Source organism: Athene noctua, chromosome 2, assembly GCF_965140245.1.
Source record: "Athene noctua chromosome 2, bAthNoc1.hap1.1, whole genome shotgun sequence".
Classification (NCBI taxonomy): Eukaryota; Metazoa; Chordata; class Aves; order Strigiformes; family Strigidae; genus Athene; species Athene noctua.
Genome location: NC_134038.1, coordinates 97,650,644 through 97,673,852, shown reverse-complemented (window position 1 = coordinate 97,673,852; position 23,209 = coordinate 97,650,644). Strand labels below are relative to the sequence as shown.

The 23,209-nt window shown below is 42.0% G+C and overlaps 1 protein-coding gene across 5 annotated transcripts in view; it reads right to left on the bottom strand.

Annotated features, from left to right (window-relative positions):
* The window catches only part of PHACTR1 (phosphatase and actin regulator 1), a 303,617-nt gene that overhangs the window by 56,217 nt on the left and 224,191 nt on the right, over window positions 1–23,209 (bottom strand). For 4 of the 5 annotated variants that reach the window (XM_074899680.1, XM_074899679.1, XM_074899681.1 and 1 more), the window contains 3 exons: window positions 16,110–16,295; window positions 14,878–15,084; window positions 3,216–3,546 (listed from right to left, as the gene is read on the bottom strand). In XM_074899680.1, coding sequence (XP_074755781.1) covers window positions 3,216–3,546; window positions 14,878–15,084; window positions 16,110–16,295 — 724 coding nt within the window. Of the gene's footprint in view, window positions 1–1,418; window positions 1,424–3,215; window positions 3,547–14,877; window positions 15,085–16,109; window positions 16,296–23,209 lie in introns of all 5 variants that reach the window. The other variant, XM_074899683.1, reaches the window with a different exon arrangement.

The following is a 23,209-nucleotide window of genomic DNA, read 5'->3' as shown; positions in this document are numbered from 1 at the left end:
ACGTACCTTAAGACATTAACATTAATATGCACTAGATCTAGGTGAGGCAGTAACATGCAACCACTCCTGCAGAAGGGAAAATAGAGGTAGAGAAGCTCAAGGTCAATGACAGCAAAATAACTTCTGGCTTCTAGGCCTGTACAGAGGGACAGCTCATTTGTCTCTGGCAAGCTTCTGGCTCTTTGGCAAAGCTCTGATTTCAAGTACCAGCCTTCATGTGTTAGACTACCTGAATTCCAGAGACCTCATCTGTGAAAGCAAAAAATTCAGATTGCTAGAAGAAGGGGATGTGTTAGTCTTTCATTCTTTGTTCCTGTCCACACTCACAGTCCTGGTGGAGAGAAGAGTTGTGAGGTCTAAGAAAAGTTTACTGGGCAAAATGTGGAACTGATACAAACAATTATGGATTCAGTGGATATCAATGGAGTTTAACAGACTTGATGAGCTTCCACTGCACCAGAACCAAAGAAACTAGACACAGGGAAGAAAAAAAAATATCCTGAAGGGAAAAAAAAAAAATTAGAGCAGAAAACTGATCTGTGCCTGTCTACATGATCCTCCCTTATTAAAAACAAAATGTTATTCTAAATAATCCCCCAAATTACCAGACTTGGCAGCATTATTACTGCAGCATCATGGCAATTATTCTATAAAGTTGTAGGATTCTTTTGAGATAAAGGCTGAGATCGGCAAAACTAAATGCTGCCAATGAACTTCGTATTCCCCAGAAGGTGCCTCAGAGACTAGTCAGGCTCTCTATCTCCTCAATTTTACTGACCCAGCTGCAGTGACTCAGTACATTGTTACCTTGGAAAAACGAGTAAAGCTCAGGACGTCACTTCATATCCTATGTGTGCAACAGATGTGAGCACATTACCAAATTTTAAATAGAGGAAAGCAGATCTAGTATCTTTGCAGTTTTAGCAGGCCCTCAAGACTTGTGGGCTGAAGTGTCCAGTGACAAATATTGTGGTATGATTCCGCTGGGTTTAATTTAGATTTTATACAATTATAGGGAAAAAAACTACTGTCAAAAATACTAGAATAGCATTTGGTGCAAACAATCCTCTCGTAATTTAAACACATGTATTTTAAAAATCTGCACAAATCTTTAAGAAAAATTAGCAAATTTACTAAGATCACAATGTGGCTTGAAAAAGCAATTTAAGAATTTAACAGCAACTGTCAGCTCCACAGACCTATAAATACTCTGAAATACTTTTATCTTCAGATACTATGAAATTAACAATCGCTGTTGCAGAGGAAACAGTCATCACCTATTTTGTCTCTTGTGAATGCAAAAGTTATGTATTTGTTTTGACATGGAAAATAACTGAAGTACTCAATACTTTATTTCATGACTGAAATAATAGTTAATCAGTGCAAAAAGGCATGAAAAATCAACCATCTGCAATAACATGAACTAGGATTCATTTTCATTTAAAATGTGAAATATTAGTGCCACAACCTTTTCTAACTTTCTTCTGCAAAGGGAGGTGATTGCTTCCATATTGGGAAATGAACCCTTGCTTATTCAGTTTTTAACAAACAGCAGAGCTTCAGCTTAAAATTTATAGTTAAAACCAAACAGCATCACCTTCTTTAAATCAGGTAAACGTATTTGTAGACATAAACACAATGGATGCCTAGAAATTGGAGCATTCATTGCTGTGGGGCAACAGATGCCACAATGAAGTCATACTCTGAGAGAGGTCACTGGACTCAGGATAACGAAGTGCCTTTCTGCACGCAGTGTGAGCCAGATAGTAAGGCATCTGATCTATGCTGGGGACGGTGTGGGCAGTGCAGCCCCAGAGAAGCCTTTGGGAGACACCAGCTACCCTCTGCTCTTGGTGTACCAAGCTTCGGGGTGATGCAAGTGCATCTGACCAGCCCTGCTGGCAAGCTGAGGTAAGTGAACAGTCACCAGGCACAGGGGGGAATGTGGATGCTCTTTCCAATCCTACTGCTACAGCGCTTTTCCTGATGGGAATAGGAATCCCCTCATAGCCCTTAGCTATGAGGGGATTCCAGAGCAGTTTTTCCTCATCAGAGAACTCCCCCATGCTGCAGAAACATTAGCCCGCCTGCGATGTAACCACTGAGGTCTCTCTATCTTGGTACTAAAATAAGGTGGCAGTGTGCGACAGCCTCTGGTCCCCTGATTGTTTTTCATGCAGTAAGGAGAATCTGCCATATCTAATCAAATTATTTTCAGCTATGCAATATAATGAAAGTAACATTATCACAAATAACTACTGGGGCAAATCATCAGGCATTTTGACTATTAAACCAAATATTTTAGCTTCTGTCTAAAAGAAGGATGATTTGATGCTCCTAGAACAAGCTGGGTACAAAGCTGCCCTTGGTACTAAATAGAACATGTCATTTTTTGGACTACCTTCCCTATTCTGGGGCTTGCTCAATTTTCCTCTACAAGACAAAATACATTTTCCAAAGCTTGCTGATCTTGCAGTCTATGAGGACAGCTTGCATTTATACAACATGCTTCACTTAGACTATTTTGAGCAGCATTCAGAGATATTCACAAATGACAGTAATAAAAAACAGCCTGAAGGTGGGTAAGGCACTTCTAACCAAAGGTACTACCTTCCTCCAGATGCAAATGGCTAAGAATGTAGCTGATGTGGAATAGGTTAAATAATTATTTTACGATCAAACATATAATTTAATTTAAATTAATTGAAATAATTTAAATAGTGTATTAAAACCCCTCTGAGTGACTTGTAGGAAGTCCTTATAGATTGTTTCAAGCTAACTGGGAATGCTAATCAGATGCCCTGGTTGAGTGACACATTTGGTTTTTATTGCTCTTATACTTCTTTTCCTTGCTTTTAGCAATCCTCCACATAAATGCAGCTCTGGAGTTATGCACTCTGCAATACATATTGCAAGCCAGGCATGTCTTATTAAAATCTTCTCCACTGGCTGTATTATCTACTTCCTTGAACAGGACAATGGGGTTCAGGAAATTTGGTCTTTTTCTCCTTTCTTTCACAAACTTGTCAAACAAGCCTGGAAAGGCTCTTTCCCTGTCTCTGTTTCTCCATCAGTGACTCTGCCCTGAAGTTGTCAGACCCCAGAGGAGGGGCCTCATTTAAGCATTATCAACACAACTCAAGTGGCAATATCGATACTGAGGTTAGCAGGAAACAGTGCACATCAATATGTAATTTTAAAAGTTGATCCATTACCTTTCTAGCCTTTGCATGGTCATGGCTAGCGTTTTGTTCAGTTCCTCTATCATCCGACACCCTGAAGGGTGAATGGGCAATGTGTTGGACCCAGAAGGCAGGTGCTGGCTGTGGCTGCCGTACTGGAGCTGGTGCTGGTGAGCCGCTAACTGGGATGGCAGGACAGTGTGATGGTGCTGGGTCAAAGGCTGCTGGGAGCTCTTCTGCGTGGAGTAAGATGAAAGGGAGAGGTCTGGCCCCCCTAAAGGCATGCAAATCATGACTTTCTTTGGAGGTAGTGGAGGTGACAGTTTAACTGGCATACAAGGCAGTTTCACAGGAGCGCCAGGATCTAAAACAGAAGAAAGAGAGGCCCTGGTGTTAATTTTCATGTCAGTAAGATGAAGATCAGAGTATCTGCCTGGGCAAGCAAGTATTGAGGTTGCTAGTCAACACAGGAGCGTGCACCCCTTCCCTGCCGCAACAGACAACTCTGCACAGCATGTGCTCAGCAGAGTCTTTGGAAAGTATACTGTTGTTTTGCAGCACTTCTGAGTCTCACAAAAACACATCCCAGGGCTGTGCGTGTCCCTTAAAAAACACGTTAAGCAATGCTTAACAAGGCTCATGGCACACTTTGATGCTCTAAAGCCCTCAGCCCTCCAAAACAGCCTTATGAGGTAAGTGCAATGTCTCCCACTCAACAGGCACGCAAATAGACGGAGAGCAATTCCGTGTCCGAAGTTACAGGATGACTCACCACCACCACTGCTGGAGCAAAAGCTCAGGGACTCCTGATCCTTCCCTGCCACTGCACAGCACAATTACAAGTCACATTTTTTACAGCTTTGTAATGTGCAAAACATCTGGTGTTAAAAATTACATTACAAGGCAAGAGAGAAAAGAAATAGGGTTTGAATACTGAACAGGAGTGGTCTGGAAAAAAGAAAGGTACAGGAGGAGAAAATGATAAAGGACAGAAGATTGTTAGGATTAATGTATTCTTTTACAGAAGACTTGGCAGGCACTTTTCTCTGGACTCATGCACTGAATTTTAACCTTTTTAACTCTAGGCATGTTCCTTGAATCACACAATTGACCTGCCAGGTAAAGACTCCCCTGACTTCCATGGGAAATCAATGAAAGGTCCACAAGCAAATTTCTCTGCCAGAACTCAACTGCAGGATGGAGATTTTTGGAGTTGCACTCTGAAATGTTTTCAGAAGGGAAATGAAGTTAATGGGAGGGCTTGTAGTTCCCAAGATAGGTGTGGGAAATGGCCACCATGTATGTTAAGAGCAAAACCGAAAGCAAATATATATGCTGTGAGCTGCAACTGTGAGTTTCTGCTTCAGAGGAAGGCCAGGCCTTTCTAGCCTGGAATACCACAGACATTTGGTTCTGTGATGCAGCTCTGCAGGCAAGGCTTGCATGATTTTTGGTCTCTTGTTGCTTCAGTTCACTCCTCTTGCTCTAACATGATAAAGGAACTGAAGGGCTAGAGTCTTCTTTTGACCTGTGAAAGCTTGGGAGTAAGATGTTACCCTTCAGGTTACAGAGGTGATCATCCTCCTGAGTGATATCAGATTTCTGAAGTCCTTTTCCAGATGTCTCTTTTTAGCATTAGCTGTCCTCCTCCTTGCCCCTTTTAATCCTCCTGCCTCCTGGCCTATTCTGGGCAATGCCTGTATTAATATCCATATCTACTAGACAGAGTGCACCAGGTTGATACTTCGAGTTTCAAGCACTAACAGTTCTTGAAAATGATTAAGGACAGTAATGTGGAAAAAGCCAGGTTCAGATATGACATAAGAATTTTTTTTAGTGCTAATTGTAGCTTCATTGCACCAACAGTATCCACTTGATACTAGTGCTTTTACTACGCTAGGAACAACACACTGACAGCAAGTCTTCCTTTTCTTCAAAGGGCTTATAGGCTGAAGACATAGGAGAGGCAAAGGATACGCAAAGACGGAACAGAGGCATGAAGAGAAAATGGTCTTTCCATGCTGCAGTGGGAGAGTTACTGAGAATAGAACTCAAGTCTTTTGGCCTTCAATGCAATATTGTATCCACTTGACATGTCTCTTGAAGGCAAAAATTCTTCTAATGGCTCCACCAAGGCTGAAATCTAACTCATGGGATTGCCAAACCAGAGGGACCTGCCCTCTCCTCTAAAGCAGATTGCCTTCTGCACAGTAAAAGAAAAATACTTTTGGGTTTTTTCTATTCAAGCACAGGAAGGTCTCCAAGTTATGGTGTTTTTCTTACATACTAAGATATCTGTGTATATTTCCTCTTTGTATCCTGCATAAAAGAGCACACCATCTTCAATAAAAGGTAAATAACAGAAAGAGTAAATAGTAAATTGTATAGAGCCCTGAGAATGAGGCTCCTATGGGATTTGTAGTAACAAAGTGTTTTCATACATTTGTGCTCCAGGCAATTTCAGTTCTAGAGCTGGTCCTGAATTACAAAGACTATACTGAGATGTGCACTTCCATTTTGAAAAGTACAGGTTTGACTGTTGGTTTTAGATATTTTTCTGCTGTATATCAATTAACATCTTCATTTGACAGTGCCCGTGCCTGGATGCCCCACCACTCTGTATGATGAAGGGGAGTCATCCTTAATGGTGAATTCAAAGAGATTCCAACTGCACGCATCTCTTGCTTCTGACAAAAGAATACATGGAAGTATCAGCTGGGTTTGCTGCCATCTGTGGTCCTGAAGATTAGAGCAATACTGTATGTTGAGAGAGAGTACAACATACCAAATGCTTCAGGCATAAAGCAAACGGGAATCTTTCCATCTTACTTCTAAAATATAGTGAAAAATTATTTTCCTTTCTCATGTAAGCATTCATCTAGTAGAATTGCGACAGAGGCACTGCAGCTTTGAAGTTACACAGAAGAAGAAGTCTAGCTTAATTACCTCGGGTAACCACACACTTCATCATAAATCAGATGTGTGTACTCTGGTTTCCACTCTTCACCACAAAGGTACGGACCTTTAGTTTCCACTTAAATGTAAAGAAATCCTTCACATCAACATGATTTCAGTGGTATCAGTGCTGGGTGACTTCACTGGACACCTGCCAAAAATTTTGTCCCTTATTTTTAACTTAAGGCTTTATTCAGACTGACTTCATTTCACCCAGGTTCTTGAACCTGTCTGAATATGGCCCTAATACCTAAATAGAGTCTTGAAAGTGAACCAGAGGCATTAAATCTACTTGTCTGCCATTCACCTTCAGAAGAACTCTACTTGCCTGTTTAAAAAAAAAAAATGGCTAACAGGAGAATGATTTCAATGGGAGGAGAGTTCGATCCATTTGCTCAGAAATGTATCAGTGTACCTTCACTGACATCAGTAATGGAGACCTTGTACTGCAAGTTTTACTACATGGTCAGATCAAGGAGTGTGCTGAAAGAATGGGGCCTTGCTCAAATTCACGGGCTCCAGGCATGCTCTTGGAAACTGCACTACCATCATCTAGAGTAAACGAGAGAACAACTTGTCCCTGCACGTAAGATAATAGTGTTATAGAGTTCTTTTCCCTATTTGTTTTAATTTCACTATGTATGTGGTGTATGAACCAGGCATGGAAACAGTTATTGTCTCCAGCATGAAATAACCATCCGACATGGACATCTGCAGATGAATAAGAAGCTAGACAGTGGAAATATGAATGAGGAACCTGTGGTAAGTGTCTTCTCAGTTGAACATTACCAGAGTCTTAAATCATTGCACAAAGCACTCATGTGACAGAAGAGAAGCAAACTGTGTGAAGCCAGGTGTGCAAGTCTGATTAATCTCTTCCGGCTGAGGTTCTTCATGCTCAAGAGAATAATAAGCAATTTTGCAAGATGTTCATTCCCAGCAGGGTTGTGACCAGTCTGCACTGTGTATGGTTAAGTAATAACTGTGCCAGAAGTAAAAAAAGAGATGTTAGACACAGAAACCTTCCCACTGCTGATGACAATGAATTACTTAAAAGATAATTGTAGATGCCACAATATTTGCTGCACATCAGACCCACAACAAACAGGTCAGCCCTTACCCCTTCCATATAGATAATTTTGCTAATACCTGTAGTTGCTGCATTTCCTCTTGGGTTTTTCAGGAGATAGATAAATATACTTTGTATTTGCTGCACAGAAGGTCTACCCATGTATGGTTCTTCTGATGTATTTGTGGCACACTGAGCTGTACACTAACTACACCAAATCTCATGCTTCCCAGCCACTGAACATGGCTATAGAGCTGCTCAGCACATGCTACAGATATACCTGTTGCAAATAGAGTGCTAGGAAGTTCTGGATGTATGGCAGCAAATATTGCTCTAGCAGGGCTCCTAGAAAAGCTCATTAAAATCCTCAAATCCTTGCCCAGTACAACTACTGCAAGAATTAAGAGGGGATGCCTAGAAATCCTGGGTCTGTGGCAGAGCCGGCTGTGTTTGCTATCCTGCCAGTGGCACAAATGCTCTTTCTTGACTCCTTGTGATGCCCAACAAAGAGCCAGCATTGTACCCCAACAGCAAGGAAGGCCAACAGCCTCCTGGGTTGTATGAGTAGAAGCACAGCCAGGAGATCAAAGGATTATAGCCCTTCTACTCAGTACTTCTTAGACTGTATCTAGATTACTGTGCCAAGCTTAGGATCCTCCAGGAAAGACATCAAAAAACCAGAATGATTTGAACAGAGGGCCACCACAACGGTTGAGGGCTGGAGCATCTGGCCTGTGAGAAGTTGAGGGACCGGGGCTTGTTCAGCTTGGAGAAAAGATAGCTAGTGGGGGGAACACCTAACAGCAGCCTGCCAGTACCTATGAGGTTATCAATAATGTGGAGCCAGGCTCTTCACAGTGGTGCATGGTGGAAGAATGAGACACAGTGGGAAAAAACTGAAACAAAAGAGGATTCAAGACTGGATTATAAGGAAAATATTTTCCCCCACAAGAAGAGCCAGACAGTGGGACAGGTTATCCCAGACAGGTTGTACAGCTGGCATCCTTTCAGGTGTCCAAGACCCAGCTGGACAAAGCACTAAGAACCCTGGCCCGATCCCACAGCTGGCCTGCTTTGAGCAGGAGGTTGGACTGGAGACTTGCCAAGCTTCCTTCCCACCTGAATGACCTTATACAGTGACCCATGCTGTACTATATACAACTACAAGTAATACAACTCGTCATAAAGTTAACAAGTTACTCTTTACAGTCTATCCAAGTAATAATTCTGTAATGGGCCAAAAAAAAAAAAAAAAAAGAAGTGCAAAACCCGGTGTGGCCTGTTGAGGGAGCTCCATAGTGGAAATGTGGTGATGTGCCTTATATTTGCTGATAGCGTTGGGACAAGTAGCTTTTACTCTTTCAGGTCGTCTCTCTGGGAATCACTTGTGCCTGAACAGCAGGAGTCTCTTTTCTTATTTCAATGAGGATTTTGAGCACATTCATAAAGACAAGTTAAAAACTGTTCTCAAAGATTTGCCATGCATCTCCTGCTGACTACAGCAAGATCTGCAATCATGTCTCCAGGGAAGATTTGAGACAGAAATTCTTTGCTGTTCTGCACCAAGTATGCATCCACGGTTCAAGCTGAATTTGGAGAACACAAGCAAAGCATGCTTAGCCTAAAGGTTGAAAAGTACAGTTCTTCATGAATTTCTGTGCAGAGTCCTAAAGAGGGTTTCAAAGACAAGAAATTTCCTGATGCCTGTATGTGCTAGGTACTCCCCTCTAGGTAGCAGCAGGCAGGCAGAGGAAGAATGGAGAGAGCAACTGCATCAGGGTCCAGTTTCCCATGAGAACCTGGGGATGCTGGTGAAGAAGAGCTACTTTTGCTTTGCTGCTTTTCCCTCAAGCACACAGAAAAAAGAGAATTGTCTGTTGCCAGCACATGAATGTAACCTGTCTTCATGAACGCAGTCTGACAGAACTGGCAGCAGGAGGCAGCATCACAGAAGGAGGAAGCCTGTGGATTACATCTTGGGCTCAACTACAGAGAAGCTTTCTGAGACACATGTGACTGCTGCATTATAGAATACTGCAGAGAATATTTATCGGATAAATTGTAGTTGTAAATACTTCTATAAAGTTGTAACTAACAACCAGCTATGTCGTGGCAATGCAACAGGACACCAGGAATCCATATTCATCCTCATCGTTTGCTTGTCTGCATTATCACAGAATCACAGAATCGTCTAGGCTGGAAAAGACCTTGAAGATCATCCAGTCCAACCATGAACCTAGCACTGACAGTTCCCAACTACACCACATCCCTCAGCACTATGTCAACCCGACTCTTAAACACCTCCAGGGATGGGGACTCCACCACCGCCCTGGGCAGCCCATTCCAACGCCCAGCAACCCATTCTGGAAAGAAATGCTTCCTAATATCTAGTCTAAATCTTCCCTGGTGCAACTTGAGGCCATTACCTCTTGTCCTATCGCTTGTTACTTGGTTAAAGAGGCTCATCGCCAGCTCTCTGCACCCTCCTTTCAGGTAGCTGTAGAGGACGATGAGGTCTCCCCTCAGCGTCCTCTTCTCCAGACTAAACCCCCCCAGTTCCCTCAGCCGCTCCCCGTACGACCTGTGCTCCAGACCCTGCACCAGCTTTGTTGCCCTTCTCTGAACACACTCGAGTAACTCTATGTCCTTTTTGTAGTGATGGGCCCAAAACTGAACACAGGAATCGAGGTGCGGCCTCACCAGTGCCAGTACAGGGGTCAGATCCCTTCCCTGTCCCTGCTGGCCACGCTATTGCTGACACAAGCCAGGATGCCATTGGCCTTCTTGGCCCCCTGGGCACACTGCTGGCTCCTGTTCAGTCGGCTGTCAGTCAGCACCCCCAGGTCCCTCTCTGACTGGCAGCTCTCCAGCCACTCCTCCCCAAGCCTGTAGCGCTGCTGGGGGTTGTTGTGGCCCAAGGGCAGCCCCCGGCATTTGGCCTTATGGAAACTCCTCCAGTTGGCCTCAGCCCATGGCTCCAGCCTGTCCAAGTCTCTCTGCAGAGCCTCCCTACCCTCGAGCAGATCATCACTCCCACCCAGCTTGGTGTCACCTGCAAACTGACTGAGGGTGCACTCGATCCCCTCGTCCAGATCATCAGTAAAGATGTTAAACAGGAGCGGCCCCAACACCAAGCCCTGGGGGACACCACTCGTGACCGGCCACCAACCAGATTTAACTCCGTTCACCACAACTCTTTGGGCCCGGCCATCCAGGCAGCTTTTTACCCAGCAAAGCGTGTGTCCATCCAAGTTGTGAGCAGCCAGTTTTGCCAGGAGGATGCTGTGGGAAATGGTGTCAAAGGCCTTGCTAAAGTCAAGGTAGACAACATCCACAGCCTTTCCCTCATCCAATAAGCAGGTTGCCCTGTCGTAGCAGGAGACCAGGTTTGTCAAGCAGGACCTGCCTTTCATAAACCCACGCTAACTGGGCCTGAGCATCTGGTTGTCCTGCACGTGTTGTATGATGGTTCTCAGGATGAGCTGCTCCATCAGCTTCCTGGGCACGGACATCAAGCTGACAGGCCTGTCATTTCCCAGATCATCCTTCCAACCCTTCTTATATATGGGCATCACATTGGCCAATCCATCGGGACCTACCCTGTCAGCCAGGACTGCTGGTAAATGATGGAAAGCGGCTTGGCCACTTTCCACCCCAGCCAGCTCCTTCAGCATCCTCGGGTGTATCCCATCTGGTCCCATATCAGAAGTAACTTTTGGGGACTGGTAACATTTCAAGCTCTGTTAAATGTTCGTCTCCAATTATGAATTAGTTCTTACTCTACAAAGACATAACTAGAAAGTACAATCTCAGAACTAAAAATGTGCTATGCCTCTCCTAGAAATCTTGAATGAAAAAAGCAAGAGAACGCAAAAGGTTTTTCAAAGCTTAAATACAAAAGCTGAGTGGACGGATATGACCAAAGCTACACCCTACTATAATATTAGGCCGAATCTGGGCTCAAGCATACTCAGGTGTTGCTGAAATCCCAGCTTAGTGGTATATATTTTGTTCTCTGATGTTTTAGGAGACTTCATGGTTTACTGGTGATTCAGTTGTTTGAATGGAAAATTTCTAATTAAATTCAGAAAACATCTGTGCTGTTGAGAAGTAACAGCTTAATGAATCAAGATCAAAAGGAGTTTTACACCACTGGGGTATGTTGTCTATCAAATCAGGTGTGAGTGGTCTTCTTGTCACTTTTGGCCATTAAAATTTTCATGATACTGGGGAATTGACCCCAGCAGTCCAATTAAATTTGGTCCCAGATGGTTATTTCAGCTCCTTCTACATTTTCAATGAAGAGGGGCTGCAACTGTGGTCCTAAATGGCTGGGTTCTGCATGTGGATACTGGAGAATTAAAATGATGAAAGAAATCCTGTCCATGAACTTTGTCTAATAATACTAATATCTGAAAACCAGTAGAAGGCTCACCAGGAGGTGACTGGTCAATAGGAAATGTAGAGAAGTGAAACAACGGTATCAGAACAGTTAAGAATTGTATTTTTCTCCTAGGATTGCCTGTCTTCTGGTGCTGTGTGGGCACTTCCACACTCAGTGCGGTGTCAGGGATGTTCCCTGTGGAGGCAGCATCATCAAGAGCATGGGAGATAGTGTGAGGCAAAGCACAGAGCATCTTCTGCAGTGGTGATGGCACCACTCCCAGTGGCTGCTCTGCAGTCTATTCTTGGCTCCCTCCCTGTTCCTGCACTGTCTGGTCCCTACAGTACCTCAGCCTTGAGAAGGAGCATGCCAAGGTTGTGTGATTTATATTTGCTAGAGGCAATTCTCTCTTCCTGTCACCTTTAAAATGGGTTTTTGCTTTTCATTCTTCCCAAAATTAAATGTGCTCTTATATGTTTATTTTAGGCCTGCTCTTTTATGTGCATTTCTTATCAAGGGAAAGGCCAATCTTTGTCTTGGCACAGGCAGACAGATGTTTGAGATGGTTCACAAATGCTTTCAGAGGTGAGGAATGTTTTTTTTTCCATTTCTAAAACCTGTATTAAGTCCTTTGCCAAGTCAGTCATGACTTTACTGAAGAACTCTGAGATAAGTTCACAACAAGAAGGTGGTCAGACTTAAAGGAAGCTTTTCTTTACTCAAGTTTTGTATTTAAAATATTCTTTTTTTTTTTTTTTCCTGCTGACCATGCTTGCAGTGATTTTATAAAATATTTGTATAAAACAAGTTTCTATTAAGTAAATATACATACATACACATCTATATCGCTTAAGACAGAAGCTAAGAGGTGCTGCTGTATTTTCAGATGTGTACCTGAACCCTTCACAAGATCACATCTCCCCTCACAGTTGTCTTGAACAGAGCTACCAGACCATTAAACCACTGTCACTCTTCATTAGCCAAGTCCAGTATGTCTTAATTTGTCCTTCAACCTTCTCACAAAATCTTCAGTAGAAAAATGGGTATGCAACAAGAACAGAAAAGTCTTCACCTTGAACGCCAGAATTCAGATTTTACTTGTTTTCTTACACACAAGCTGGCAATGTCTCTAGAGTAATTAGTAAAAGAATAGCGTTAATTCTGCTTCTCACTGATGAGGGTGCTTCATTAGGATTGATTGCTCATTTCCAAAGATTATACACAGCTAAAATAACTACCAGTGGAGAACACAAGGTACTGAACAACTTGTATATCCTTTAGCCCACCAAAGTAAATGGACCATTAAGAATAATTTTAATGCTTTTATTTATAAGGTATGTATAAATGAGGCTTTCAGTTCCACCAGGAATAACTTTCAATTAAATTAAGACCCTATGACTGAATCTGAATCTCTGTTCTTTTTCCACGAGGGTTCTGTATATGCACGTACAAGTCTGTCTATACTCATGTACAAGAGTTTATTTAGGACTGGATGAGAGACCACTAAAGGCTACCACAAGGTAAGAGAAGTCACAGTTCTGTTCCACTTTCATTGGGAAATGAAAATGAAACACCATCAAGCAACTGACTTATGCCAATAGTTTGACCCTGATTCTACTTCACACAAAATTTCCAGCTGCAAAATAAACCACACCAGAAACCTTCATCCTTTGATTCTTCTGCCACTTCTTACAAAAGAAAAGCTTATGAATGAAGGACATTTAGTACTGGAGTTTTTTTCTATACCATTCCTATTTTTTTATTTCTTCCATCTTGGCCTCATTTCTGAGCAGCTCCTTGTAACTGGGACAGAGTGTTATGGGAGATCATAGGAAGTTGGTTTTGTCCTCACCTGAAGCCATTAATACTGCTACCTGGCTTTGCAGGCTGCAGAACTGACCATTCAGTTTGTAGTATAAGGCAAAATACCAACCATTCTGTCTAGATTTTGGCAGGCAGAAAAGTAAAGAGATTTCACATAAAATGAACAAATTATACAGAACAAAAATATGTGGTCATCCAAACAGAAACATGAAGAGACTACGTAGAGATACGAGAGAAAACCAGAACATGCTCTTTCCTAATGAGTTTTTTCCTGTTATATATTTTAATGCAAATAAACCGGGTATTAACTGTCAGGGAAAAAAACAACCATCCAGAATTTATTAACATGGGCTGAGCATTTCTCACACCAACCCTGAAAAGATCAGGGCAGAATTAAAACAAGAAGATCGACCTAGTGAGAAGACTGGAAGCTCCCCTAGTACCAAGGTACATCACGCCTCGTCTTGAACTCAGGATTTTAAAGTGCTGCCTCCTGGGCAGCAGCTGCAATTATGAGCAGACTGTTCAAAAGGTGCAGGCAAGCATTTAGGGAACCTTTTTTGGTCTGTGTAAATGAGCCAATCCTTTGCTTTGGTGGTCTAAATGAGAGACTGGAAAGAGGAGACCCACCAATCTCCCTTCCACATGTACCTAGAGCTTTGAATCCCAAAGAGCCTGGACACTTGTGAAAACATCTGGAATACAAAAAAGGAGCCTGTATTGTCTACTGTTGCTAGTTGCCATGCAGTGAGACATAAGCTGCAGCATAAACTGCACAACACCAAAATCAAGGTCCTTGGGAAATGGAGCTGCCCATCATTATCAGGACTCATCGGTGGGAGGGGAGTAGTCAGAGCAGGGGGGGAAAACAGGGAGAGTCAGGCAGGTAGTGGAAGTGGGTAAGCAAAATGGCAAGAGGCCATGGAGCAGAATGGCCTGTGTAAGGATCAGGAGGCCAAGTAAAAGACAAACATGGAAAGATACAGGGTGTGTGCAGGGGAAACTGCCCAGGTGGCAGCTGAGGGGAGAAGCAACAAAGGGCAAAAGGAGAAAGCAAAACTCTCCCTTTTCCCCCCAACCCTCACCCCTTTTCTCACTAAAGGCATTTAAAGATATCCTTGTATTTTCCTGATACTTCCTTTCCCATCAAAACACATCCTGCAATTTTTGTGGTGATGGTAAATCTTGATGAATAAGAGTGAGGAGGGTTAGGAAACGCAGCGCTGGTCTTAGGTAATTAAAGCTGAGAGGGAAAGTGCCCTGAAGCAACCCTGATGAAGTTATAGCCTGAAAATGCTTCATGATCCCTGCCCTAGGTACAACACAGATACATCACCAGTACACACAACAACATGTGCAGACAGCGTTACAGAAGGAGGAAGGACATTGAGAACTTTGCTGTAAGGGCAGGTTTTTCCTATAAGGGAAATGGTGGTGCTGAGGGTCCAGGAACACCTACTTACCAGTTAAGTGGCTGGCAATCCTGGCAATAGGTTTAGGAGGCAGGGCAGGGGGCTGTTTGAGGAGGGACAACTGTTTCACTGGGGTGTCCTCATGGTCTCCAGGGAAAGCGGCAGATTTTTTGGGGGGAAGTAGCAGGACTGGCTTAGCTGTAGGATCTTGGGACAGGAGGACGCCGGATTCATTGGATGTGGGGCTCTCTTCAGACGCTGGAGGACACAACCACATCATAGACGCAACAACGTTATGTGCAAAGCAGCAGAGGATACAGCCATAGTAAGACAAGAAAAGCAGCGCAGCAATGCAGATTAAGAATGACTAGTAGATTTCACTCAAACATCATATAACATAGAAAGGAGCAGAGAAAGAAAGAGAGAAAAAGAGAAAGAAAAGGAATAACATACATCTACACAACAGCCAAATTTGCCGTTACCTCTGACAGAAGCCAGCTCCCTTATGCCAGGCTGGGATGTATTCCCATATCCTGAACACAAATCAAGAGCTTTAAAATGTCACATCTCAGATGGTCTGTCACCACAGCTTGCTCAGGACCAGATACGTTAGCAGGTGGTCTCTAAACTTATACTATAAATGTAAAAGCACCTCGGGGGCCTACTCAAAGAGTTTGCAAAGTGTATTTCAAAGAGTCTGCATAGCTGGGCAGGATCATAAATGAACACTTCTATCAGTCACTTTTCCTCGCTTGACCTTTGTTCACAACTCTCAGCATTAAGTGATGCAGAAAAAGGAGTTTACAGCATTGCTGCCTCTCTGCATGGGCTGGGGAAGTGCAGAGAGACTCACCTAGGGTAGGACAGCTGGCACTGAAAGATGCATGGTGCAAATGTCACCCAACACCATGCGGCAGCTAAAGGGCATGATGTTGTACCCTAGAGTTTAAAAATGTTATCAGCTCTCTGTTCTAGAGCTCATGGCACAGCTGAGACATAGCCAGAGAGTTAGAAATCTACTCTTAAGTTTTCTCAAAGTGCAGGGACTTAGCCTTATTGACAAAGAGTTTACTTGTGTAGAAGTAGAGGTTACTTCTATACCAAGCCAGTCAAAATTTCTCATGGAACATCCAGTGGCAATCTGTATGCTGTCACCTCGTTCTCCACCAGAAGACTTTTGTCTTTGACAAGCATTTCTCAGGGCTAGACACCAAATGTTGTAAGTCAAAAACTTGTTTCAAACAGCTTAGAGTATCTACATCATAATGTCAACAAGATATTACCTGTGCCATCCATGATCTCTGGGGTTGGGAGCACCTCGTATGAGCAGGGTTCTCCAGATGCTGGACCTGACTCCAGTTCTGCTAGGGCTGGCAGGGATACCTGGCTGGAGCTCAACACTTGCCCGGAGCTCAAAGGCTGCCCATTCTCCAAAGCTCCTTCTTCATTTGGTATGGAAAGCTCCCCATCTGTTCATAGTTGGAGTAAGAAGAATGACAACAGAAGACATGTAAATAAGATACAGAAAGAATTTAAAATTAAATCTGCTATCTCCATTAGCTTGCTTGCAAATAAGGAACCTGAACTGAGATCTTGTATGTGTACAGAGGACACAGGGATAAAGATTAAAACATTATGGTTTGCATCTCAAAAATACAATTTGTGCAGAGCAATATTTGGAGATGTCCAACTGTGATGTTCTGTCCACAACAGTTTCACAGAAGTCTGACAGCATTCCACTTGCCTTAAGGGGTTATTAAGATTTGGGAAAGATCTGTCAAACATCTGTGTTGATCCTTTGCTTACCCTAGGATGGTCATTATGATCTATAGTCTAAGCCAGATGGTTCCTGACCATCCTCCACCCATGGGACAATGTGGCCCCATCCAGGGCCACAAAATCTGTTTTCCCTCTGTCTCTGTTGAAGCTGGGAAACCAGGAATGAGAATGAGCTGCAACTGAAGCTACAGAACTTTCTTAAAGAATATTAATATACACAGTATATAATTTACAACATTTTAATAATAATACTTCTAAAAATTATTCTCTTCCCTTACACCAGTTTTAATGCTATAAGGGACACAAGCAAAATCACAGAAGTGCGTCCCTATTTTACACAGAAATAAAAGATTACAGCTCCCAGCATCAAGATTTTAAGTAAGGGAGAAAATAATTTGTATAGTTGCCTGCTTAAGGTCTTGATATTGGGATATAGAAGATTCCATTTAGAAAACCTGTTTTAAAGTTATTATTAATATCTCCTTCATCTGAGCAAAATTTCTGTAACAGCAGCTGGTAGTTTCTTTCCTATCAAACACCACTTCATATTAGAAATAATAAAGAACAGAAGCGAGGGATCATATCATTCTCTATGGTGTCAATCCACATGATTTTTATCTCAGAACTTGTTATGCACAGTACTCGGGTACCTGGAGGCAATGACTACATGGATATCTCAATTACAATTTTATAAAGGAAAGTGTTCAGCCCCTATGGTTATGAATGGAAACCTAAAAATATAACTGGAATGTGACTGGTAAGGCTAAAAATCAGTCAGAAAATACATGAAGCCTGATTTTTAAATTTTTTTTTTAAGTCAAACTCAGGATTTCAGGATCTGGTCCTTGATTTTTGGGCACCTCTGATTAGCCATATTACTTACTGCTCAATGTACTGAGCAGAGATGTACATCATTCGTGAGTGCACATTTTACCCTCACAGGCTAAGATGTGCAGAACACTTTGGAAAACAATACTGAAAAGAGAAAAAAAAAAATCTCACTTAAGTGTCAGGATACAGCAATTAACAAGTCTGAAAGTAAGTTAGCTAATAAGTATTCAGAACTATGTTTCTGCCTTTCAAAGCTTCTCTACAGCAAGTGAAGATGGTCTCCTGCTTATTTTGGAATTATTAGAAATACCAAGGTCTTGACATTCTTGTTTTTGTTGGAGGCTTTTTGAAGAACTAGGGAGCTATTATGGTACACAGCCACACCATACCAGACTGAAACCTGACCCACGGCTTTCAGAGCAATCAACTGATCTGGCTAAAAAGTGGCAACATTAATCAAAACTGAAGGTTTTGGCCAATTGTTTGCAGCACAGTCTCCTCCTAACTGCTGTGGGTCATTCAATTCAAACCCGTTTATTTCCCTAGGCAGCAAAAATCAAACAGTTCAGCCAGTATTTAAGATGAATGTTTTTTGGCTTAGCTGTTTGGGTGGAAATGCTATGTATTCTGAGATTGCTCTGCTTCCCTTTTAAGCTGAATGGTTTTTGACTTAGCCATTTGGGTGGAAATGCTACACATTCTGTGATTGCTCTGTCTCCCTTTTATATAAACACACCCCTTCACATGTGCTTGGGATAGGGGCTGCTGTTGTCTCATTTACCTGGTTCCATGAAAGAGTGAAACTGTTTCTTATGCAGAGCAACTTCACCAAAGGCAGTGATTGTGTCCAGCAATATTCACTATTTCTCTGCAGGACTAAATCTGACCATAACTGTGAGCAGACAAAAGTATGCATGATAAAACCAGTAACATTTAATTTTTGGAGGGATGTCTACACATTTTTAATGAAGTGGGATGCCTATCACAACATGCTGAGCACCTTGAAATTTTACTGTCTGAAGTGCACTTTGCACTTCTCAAGGTATGTTCAGCATGATTTACGAAGATAACATTCAAATGACCCATTGAAGGCTTATGATTGCAAAAAAAGTAAAACATGAGATGAAATTTGGCTTTTACTTTTTGTTATAACAAGCACAACACCCCTCTGTACTGACAGCATAACCTCTTTTAATCTTACCTCTGAGTATCTCCAATCTTCATTTAGACTCTAAAACTTGTCCTTGGATTTGACTGAAATCATCATACATGACGCAGAATCATGAGTGAAATACACACTCTAAATCAGATCTTGCTTACAGAAGAACTCAAATACAGCAAACAGATCAAAGATGTGGATCAAATTGTGGCATGAAGAATATCTTAGTGTGAATTAATCCTGGATCAGAGATATGCTTGACAACCAGATACAAAAGGCAAATTACTTATTATTTTTAAAGTCCTAAAAGCTATTCTGGGTAGCTGACATACAAGTGAAAAGAATTCTGGTAATGTGATTGTTATGTAGATATGGATGAATCAGTTGGTCTTCAGGAACTGGCTATGAGTTTAAAGTTAATTTTGCATGGTGATAACACATGTAATCTTTTGTTCGCACACTTGCTAAATCCTTTGCTGTGTTATCACAGACTCTGCTGCTACTTAGTGGAGAACAACTTTCCCTAAATGCATGAGCTTTGATAATGCTGGCTGAGTGTGAATCAGCTGGATTTGGACAGGACCAGAGAGTAGCTTGACCTCTGCAGCAACAGGAGCACATGAAGGCTGCTCTTCTGTTACTCAGGAGGCTCCGCACACCTCAAGTCACTGAAGAAACAGGACCTCAGAGAAACCTCTGGCGCAGAGGACTCTACCCAGGCACTCTGACTCACCTTAGCATGTGGAAATAACAGAATGGGGTGACAACCTAGAAATGCATAGATGATATGTTCAAAATGTGTGTCCCCTAAGCATGGTTTGTACTCCCAATCTCACCTGCCATTTCTACTTTCAGGTACTTTTTAGAAATTGCCTGATGCAAAGCAGCTCACAGTGCATCACGTTGACGGGTACAGACTAGTGTCTTTGCATTGGAGCTCTGCCTACCCTCTCACTGTGTCTTTGCACTCTGAACACCTTGGATTAGGGAACTTCTTGCATGTCTGAAAAGTGCCAGAGTCGTACACTCCTTCTGTAGACAAATATGGCTAAGGAAGACAAAACGATGAGGAGAGTTTGAAATCCTCAGTTGTTTTCCACTTTGGGTTGTCTCCTTCAGCACTTGCCTGCTCTCAAGTAAGACTGTCCAGGCAAGCATTCTCAATGGCAAAGGCTAGGAAGGGCATAGAAAAATTCATGTCCTTCTCTGCCATGGCCCCATGGACTAGGAGATGGAAAACTGATTGCTCTTGCATGTGGCCAAGACCTGTCCCTGGGGCTGTTTCCTAGCCTTGGTGGCTAACTTAGCACAGTGACTAGGATCCTCCTTGACTTCAGTCTCTAAGCAGGACTCTGATTTAGTGGGATTCTGTGAAGTTTGAGACAGGCTGATGTATGGATGTCCTCCCTGCTTCTGGAGGAGTTCAAATCCTCTCAACATATTGAAACTGCAGCACAACTGGCTCTCCATTGGCTGCCATGTCTTCCTCCTTGCTACATTACCAAAGCCACTTCTTCAAACTTATGGTCACATACCTCCACAAAATCTGCCACAGCATGTAAGCGCAACACTTCCAAATCCTGTCAGGATTTAAGTAACCTGAAATTTTGGTCTAAATCTATCATTTTGATTAGTTACAGAGTACAAAAATACAAAAATATAAAAGATGGAGATTGATGCACTTCCGTGCAGAACCATTGCACCATCGTCTCAAGCGAGCAATCAGTACATACTCATGTTCAGAAATTTCTCACTACAGGCAATCTCATCTACATTCAGATAAAAGAAGAGGTATCAAAATACTACAAGTAGATTTAATTCTTTGGCACCATGGAACAGTGGGAAAATCAGAAGACAGAAGCTTCTGGGATGGTTATACCTTCATGTGAAAATCAAAGCTGTTTATCTATGTGTGGGAGCAATGGTATAGCAAGAAATGTGAGTTTGTCTAAATGCTGTGGTATGTTCTGAGTTGCAGGTGGAAGCTGTATTTTTAACCTCTTGGCACTGCCTGCCCACAAACTATTAGAACAGCAGGTGCCTCATCACATACTTCAACTTACTGTTTTTCCAAAAGTACACAGTATTTGAAAAAATTACAACCTTTGCCTACATTTTCAGAAGACTCAAGTCACGGAACCCTGGAAATGGAAGATGACAGAAACTGATTTGGTCATGAGTCTGGCTCTTGCCAAGAAAAGAGCTCTCCACAGTTCAGTCTGGAGTGGTTTCACTTGACTAGTTTAAGTGCGGGGGTCACTGAAGTGATAAAAGCACTTCTTGTTTCCCAAATATAGCAGTTGGACTGCAGTGACTGTTCCATGTGTGAACACTGTGACTTACTACACTCTGCTAACTTTCACCTGCTGGATGACACTTTCCTCTGAAAAGCCAGCAAATCCTGAAGCAAACAGGTCAGTGTGTCATTCATACAGCAGGTGAACAAACTTGCTAATTCTGTTTATTTTATTTTATTTTATTTTTTTTTTTAAACATAGAAGATCGAATAAAACCAATACTAAACACACTGCAAGCTTCAGAATTTTTCTTCTTGGGTCAGTCTATCCATATTAAGCTTCCTTTGATCTGTATAGGTTTTTTTAATAAAGAAAAAGGCAAAACTGCTAACTCACAGGCTGATTCTGTCTGCTTTGTCTTCCTTTTAGGAAAGGGAGACAAAGAGATTTAACATTATGGCTACACCTATTGTCTGTGCAAGATGTCTCTTGGCACGGAAGGTGCTATCACCATCAAATAAAGCCCTTTGCTATGAAGTGCTGAAGTCTGCTGTGTTTTCTTGAAGGATTAGAGATTACCTAACAGGAATTAAAAGGAAATGTTACTTACTTCCACTTAAGGTTCACAGTGAGATATAATACCACTTATTAGAATTACTCTCAGATTATTACACCACTGAAGGAAAAATTGCATTTGCTCTACAAATCTTGCCTTACTCATATACTTGTACCATTGATCACTGATGCTATATTTGTGTATTACCACTTTCTTCTCTGCCCTACCTCTTTGTCTTTCAAGGAGGGGTACCAATTCTTAGCTTCCCGTGTTTGCAACCAGCAGGAAATAATGTAAGATACTGGATAAGAAGTCCAGCATTTGTATTGTAGTTTCCCTTCTAGTGGCACCTGACAATGAAAAAGTCTGATGCCTCTGCTTCTTGCACTGCAAATAGGATGAAGCAGCATGTGTTTCATACCAGCTTGTTTTGATATGAAAAGGTGAAAAATTACTACAAAGAGGAATTAACCTCTTTTTCAGATGAGGACCTCCAGACAGCTTAGCATCTGCTTCACAAGATGACAAGAAGATTACAAACTAAAGCATTATATGATGAATGTAGAAAGCTACAACACTTTTGTAGTAGCATGGAGGGCAGGGTCAGGCTGCACAGGAAAGATTTTTCCTGGGGATGCCTTTAGGCATGTGTAGGGATGGGTCAGAAAGCAGCTATGTGTGTGACGTGAGGCAGAGATGAACGAGGGCACAGTCTGGATGGAAGTGTGACTGAAAGCTGACTTCTGAGCTGACCAGGGCACTGAATGGGGAGTTTCGACCTAGCCTCCCCTGTGCTATGACACGCTTGGTGTGACAGCCTGGACTGCACCTCGCTGGCCATGGGGATGCCTGCCTCATGGGTATACATCTGATGCCAGTCACACTCCAAAACTTGGGACAACCCAAAGCGGTGAGAAGGACAAACCTTTTGCTAGGTGTTGTTTCTACCCTGAAGTTTCATCTAGAATGCCTTCCAAGGCAGCAGGCCATGGTAAGAGCACAGGCAGTGTTAGATCTAAAGAACTAGCAGTATCTAAAATATGTAATGGGTAACAATGGTAGAATTTAATGACAAGCATTGTATTTCTTTGGTTTTGCAGTGGTTTGGGTTTTTTTCTCTTAAACAAATAAGCAGTTCTGCTTAGTAAATTTTAAAATTCCCAAGCTAGACTCAAAAAGTAGGTAGCAAATTTAAATGCTTCAGACTTTATGAAGTAGACTCTACTACTATCTGTGAAAGTTTATAACTTCTATTGACTTCTAACAGGTTTTGTACTGGTATTGTTAAAGACTTTTAAGCTTTGAATTAATGAGGCTTTAAAGCACATGCATAAATTCTATTGAAATTAAGAGGAAACTCTGGCATGTCTTTATACAATTAGATGAATTCATTACCTTAGTTATTGACAAGGGAAGCAGCAAAACAAATAAAAGCTAAGGTTAAAGATAGACACATACATAATAGATGTCAAATATGTGTCATATTACCAGTATAAAACAATGCTGTTTGTAAAACAATGACATTTTGCATAAATAATACATTGAAATACCAACTCAAAAAATGAATTATCCTGAACAAGGAATAATAATAATAATTATTATTATTATTACTATGTCTTCTAAGCTGTTTCAAGGGAATGCGCACTGGTCTGTGCTTGCCAGTATCTAAAACCTCTAAATGTTTCCCTTTTCCACAATAGTTAATCGCAGAGTGACTCAACCAGACAATGCTAACACATGCAGGCACAGACCCACTCCATTTCCCCACAGTCTGGACGGCTGTTTTGCAGCAAATGACTGCTGCATGCTGCCATGATTTAT